The following is a 6,000-nucleotide window of genomic DNA, read 5'->3' as shown; positions in this document are numbered from 1 at the left end:
ACCTCGGTTCTTGGTTGCCTGCCAAAGACTCCCCTGATGTCCATGGGTAACTTTAAGCACCAATCTAGACTTGCAGCTGCTGATGGAAGACCTACCGTGGATGTTTTCAAGTCACCTAAAACTCAGATTTATTATCTTTTTTCCCTGGATTTTTAAAATGTTCATTCCCAGAACCTAAAATACACATTTGATTAGCACTGCTCTGAGTAGTAGAACAAAAACAAACTCTCTACTTCTTAGAAATCAAGTTCTATAAATACTGGAAACCATTGAAGTTAAAAGTGAATGACTGTAATTATACATTAAAATACATGACAGCAATATTTTAGAATGTGTACAATTTATTACATTTATGAGTCCATAATGATACTTAAGAATTCTAAAATGAAAAAGAAATTTAAATGAGTTAGGACTAAGGATTAGTTGTGAAATTCTCAAATTATGAAACCTGAAGTAATAAAATTCTAGCATTTTCTCAAACCTCATGATTCTCATGAGAACGATTCTCTTCGAAGGGAAAGGGAGGGATTGAAAGCAGGCACGCTGACGAAGGTCATGGGGGCTTCTTGGCTGGCTTTCCTCTCCTCTGAGCTGCAACACAGGGGCACAGTTTCTTGACCTACAGGAAGCTGTCCTGGTCCGTCCCACAACCCTCACCACAGGCCGGAAATGCTTCTGTCAAGTGACACCAGCCTCACCCTTCTTTGAAGGCTTTGTCATTTCAACACATTCCTAGTCCAGTATTTTCCACAGCTCTAAAGTGCTGTGAATGAACTATGAATATTTTTAAATATTTTCCAGATTCATCATGGAGGCAGCTTTTCTTCTCTGCACTGTAATCACACTGAGCTGTAATTAAAATAAACAATCAGTAAGTAGTTACTTTTTCTATACAGCATTTTAGACTAATACAAAATACAACCTATAATTATTGAAAATAATCTTCTCAATACAAGGGGCTCATTTTTGGTGTTCACTTCTGTTTCACCCTTGAGACTTAAAGTGTATTACATTAGAGAAATGTATGCAAACGGTCAATGGGACATTCTATATCTTGGAGTGACATACTTAGAATTCCCAAATATATTTCTCCATAGAAGATGAAAAATACCTACATGAAAGTTAATCAGGAAAGAATCTAAAACAAAATGAAGGTGGGCCAGCACACTGGAAGGCTGGTAATAAAAAAGGTGAATGCAAGTCATGGTAAGAAAAGCCTAATAAGAAAATGATCTTTAAATACTGAGAAAGATAACATGTACACACAATAAAAAAAATCAATTGGTACAAAGGAATACACAGGGTAACAGAAGCCTCTTTTACTTTGCCGTTTCTCATCCCAGAGGCTCATCCCTGAATACATACAGTCACTACTTAATACTAAATGTTTAATAATATTCTAAATGAGAATATATTTATATAGCAACTCCTTTTTATTTAAAAAATGAAAGTATTATACTCACTATTTATCTCTTTTTTCCCCCTCTAAACAATCTACCTTTGAAATAGTGCCATGTTATATCTACTGTATTCCTCTTACCAACCGCATTTCATACTACTGACTAGACGGCAATTTAACTGCTCTATTATGTGTGGACATTCAAGTGACAATTTAAAATACTATGGGCAATGCTGTATTTAATATTTTTACATTATTCTTTGAACAGATGTGCCCAGACGTATTATGTGACCTGTACAATAAATTTTTAGAACCACTCGGTCAAAGATGATATTCGTCTACACAGCTGCAATTTCTCAGGGACTCTGTGAAGCTGTACTCCAAGGAGGTTATAGCTCAATGAATGCTGAACATCAACCACATGTGACAGGGCCAGCAAAATGCAACATCAAACTGAATGAGCTAATAGGTGACCACGGAGATGTGTTCACAGTCAACTTGTCTGTCTTATTATGGGTGAAGAGGAGCATTATTAAAAAAATGTTTAAAAGCCATATATTTACTTTTATCTGTGAATATTCTTTACCCCTTTGCCTCTTGGATTGAAGCACTTTTTTCTTGATAACAGCACTTCTGAAACATTTTTAAAACGTCAGTCTTTGGTTACTATGGATTAAACCTCTTGTCACTTGGCTTCATGGCATTTTTATGTAAAGAGATTTGAAATTTTGTGTTCGTATGTATTCACCTTTCCCCCTCATAGCTTCTAGGTTTTGTGCTCTTGCTTAAAAAGGCTTCACTATAACTGAGTTTAAAAAAATACCATGGCGTCAAAGGAATAAAAAAAGACAAGTGTTGGTTAAAAGATACAAAACTTTAATTTTGATTGGGGTGTGTGTGTGGAGAGAGGTGGAGGGGTGAGGGGCTGACCAATAAGGTTTCCAGGCAGATGTTCATTAAAAAGAATACAGTACTCAGGGGTTAGAAATGATCTACTTAGACCACACTCATTCGTTCACAGATTAATGAAGAAGCCATCCGGAGCAGGACTGAGTCAGCACAATTCAGGGCTTGTGATGCACCAACAATAGGTTGCTGGGGCTACAGTAAGGTAAATGTGACATGCTAGAGAGAATGTTGTTAATTTCTCTCATCTCATAAAATGCCAGGCCCTTAGTAGGGCGGTATTTCAAGGTCAGATTCCACTTTTCTAATTTTTAGAACAAAATGGGGAAATTTTTAGAAGCTGGACTTATTTGAAAAAGAAAAGAAAAAACCCTCCAGGAAAGAAGTTCTTTTGTGAATGTAATGAGAATGTCAGGATGGTGACTTTCCAGCTTCTAAAAGAAGTGGGGAGAAAAAGCATAAGGAAAAATGTGTGGTTACTGTTAAAACTTTACCAGGTTTTAAAACTGGGATTTCAAATTCTCATGGACTCCAGACTTCTTGGAGCCATGAAGGTTGAATGAACCCCCGAAACTCTTGCCCTGGGATAATCCTTACACTTCACATAAAACAACAACAACAACAAAACACACCCTCTGAAGGCTTCTTAAAGCCAAACAACAGTTTAGCTTAACTAGCGACAACTACTTGCCTTAAACATTATGCTCTTTTGGAAACCATTTTAATAGGCATCAAACTGCTAACAGCAACTTCATCCACAGGATGGTCCGTGGCAGTGCATTATGGTAACGGCAGAGGGCAGACCAGGAAAGGTTGGTGCTTTGAAGGAGGTAATCTAAATCACGAAGTAGTTTGTGTAGAAATTACTGAACTGGTGCGCGCCTTAGTTTGGGTTTTGTTGTGCATAGTTTCAACAACAACAAAGGAAATAAAATTATACATATAAAATGGTTTACAAGGAGAACAGAATTTCTAGCATTGGAGAGTTTAACAGGAGACACATCTGTGTCGGATCGTTTAAGGTTAATTCTGTCAGGAGGAGATTAATCTGGAAGCCAACTGGATCATGTAATTATGGTTCTCTAACTGTGTCCTTTCTTCTACAGGACTCAAAGTAGTTTGATTTGATGTAGATATTTTATTTAGTTTTACTTTTGAAAAAGGTAAACGTGAAGCTTAAAGGATTGGCCTACAGAATTTAAATTATACTTAATTTAAATACCCATCTACCTACCTATTACTGTTTAATGTCTTTGCTAAATGCTTTATGCATATTAATTGTTGAAATCCTTCATTAACTGAATGAGGGGGTCATATTAAACCTATATGAAACTTGAGAGAAAACTGAGGCTCATATGTACAAGTTAAAATCACCTAGAGTCCCATGGCACCTGGCAATTTGACTGATACCTGTTTTAGGGTATAAGAGAGACCCCAATCTCATATATAGTTTAAAGAGAACATTTATTAAGTCTTAAATAGGACAAAGACAAGACAAAGACACATCATTTGGATGAAGGAGATGATTAGCTTGAGGTCAAAATGGTGTCTGAGGATTCAGTCAGGACACTAATGAAGTAAGGCATGGAACCAAGGAAGCGGTCAAAGATTCATGAAAAGTGGCAGGTCAGTGCATCAGAGCTCCAGAGGCGCGACAGGAGCAGGAACAGGACCATGTTGGGGACATGCACACTATGCCAGGTAGAACATAATTGGTTCAGGGCTTTCTGACCAAGGCAATGAGGGTAGGACTAATGGGCATAATTCATGACCATGTAGCCCTCAATCCTGTCCATCCAGGGCAAACCCCGAAAGGCCCCTAAAGAGGACTGCCTCTCCATGGGCTGGCTGGAGAGGAGTGGCCATAACCCACTTTCCAGTGGCACTCCGCTTGAGGGCAAGACTGTTTTAATCCCCAGGTGAGCATCCGAAGGAATTCAGTGGAGACTTAATCCCCAGGGGGACTCTTTAAACGGATTCTAGATGTTCACTGTCACTCATAGCTTTCTGAAAACAAGGTGCTCAGACAGTACACTCAAATAAGCATCAAAACACTTTTAAAGATAATATTATAATCAATCAAACGGGTTCGTGGATGATTAATTAATTAAATACATTTCACAGGAAATTAAACTTATTGACAAGGCTACAATGACTCTCAAACAGGAGGGAAACAAAAAGGCAAATTATTATTGGATTTTCTTTAACTGCTATGTCATAGTCACACCAGAATTGGATTAAAAGAAAATCTATAAGGCATGATTCTTCCATTGTGAATGAATGTTATCAGAAATATTGTCCTATCAGAGACACCATTCTTAATGTAAATAGTGCCTAATCATTTAAGAGTTTAAACTGTACAAATTAACTAACAATTCATGTAACACAGTTTGGATGGATCTGCCTATACTTGTATAATTATCTTTCTCAACAATGTGTTAAATTCTATACTACTGGATAAATTAATGACACTATCAAAAGAATGACCTTCTATTCAAGGGAGAGGATTGATAATGTCCTCTCTCATAAAATGATAATGAGTCCTCTAAGGTGAACCAGAGATATACAAGCCATCGATGTCTGAATGGGTTTGGGGCTTGCACTGAATTCTAGCCCAACCTAAGAACAAGTAGTTCTTCTGACATGGCCCTGCTTGATGCTTGCCTCCTGAAGAGATCACTGCTATAGGGAAGTAAAGCGAGGAGACCAGACGGTGCCCAGCTATCAAAAAGAAAAGGCTTGTCTTCAAACCTGCAGCCATCTAAGTGAGGCATCAACTACGCCACATGGAAGAAGCACACCAACCTGTGCGATTCAAGGAGTACAAGTAATAAAATCCAAATCTAAAGGAAGGAATGGTATCAGAGCTTAAATTGCTAACACCTCATTTTCAGAAGCCTATGGATGACAGTGGGAGCCCCAAATCTATTTGAAGGTCCCTACATTGATTAAGTGAATCAGTGAGTCCCCATGGCTCATAGTCGGGCGATGTGAATAGGCTTGCTATTAATGGAGAGCAATGTAAACTGATTATGGCAGGCGTAATTGGGTTAAAATTTAATACCTGATCCCATCTGATCTCCCTTTTGACCCATTTTAAATTTGTTCCAGGTTTTAATATTTCCTTTCTTTTCAACTGAGGTTTTCCTCTGGCTTATTTTGTTATTGGTGAGGTCTTGTGAGTGTGTGTGTTTTCAGTAGATGAAATCCAGGGTTGGTAAATCTAGAGAGATAGAAACTAGATGAATGGCTTTCTGAGGTTCTGAGAGGGGAGGTCAGGGGAAAAGGGACGCTAATAATGAGTACAAGGAGAAAGCGAACGTTCTAGAACTGATGGCGGTGATGATCGACCAGCTCTTTTCGCTATGACTGAACTGTTGAGATGTATGAGATGCAAATTATGTGTCAACTATTAAAAAAGGTAAATCTATAAACATCATGGTCAGTGAATGTTTATAATTGTTTTATTATGTATAAGATGCCACAGTAGCTAAAAATAATATTGATTATGATGGAAACAATCCACTTAAAACTGAATGTCATTAATTTGACAGTAACTACTTATATATTTCATTATATGTTTCCAGCCTAATTTATAATAATTAATTTTCTCTAACTTTGTTCCTAATAGGAGGAAACAGTCTCCTAATTCAGAACAAATGGCCATCTCATTTATTTATAAAAAACAAAATTTC

General features: G+C 37.5%; 1 protein-coding gene across 1 annotated transcript in view; it reads right to left on the bottom strand.

Annotated features, from left to right (window-relative positions):
• Positions 1-323: 323 nt before the first annotated feature.
• Positions 324-6,000, bottom strand: part of SCLT1 (sodium channel and clathrin linker 1) — a 223,238-nt gene continuing 217,561 nt past the window's right edge. The window contains exon 21 of the mRNA XM_075543790.1: positions 324-849. Coding sequence (XP_075399905.1) covers positions 787-849 — 63 coding nt within the window. The 3' untranslated portion in view covers positions 324-786. The remainder of the gene's footprint in view (positions 850-6,000) is intronic.

This window comes from Tenrec ecaudatus, chromosome 3 (genome assembly GCF_050624435.1).
Source record: "Tenrec ecaudatus isolate mTenEca1 chromosome 3, mTenEca1.hap1, whole genome shotgun sequence".
Lineage (NCBI taxonomy): Eukaryota > Metazoa > Chordata > Mammalia > Afrosoricida > Tenrecidae > Tenrec > Tenrec ecaudatus.
Note: the sequence above shows the minus strand (reverse complement) of the source record. Positions and strands in the feature narration are given on the sequence as shown.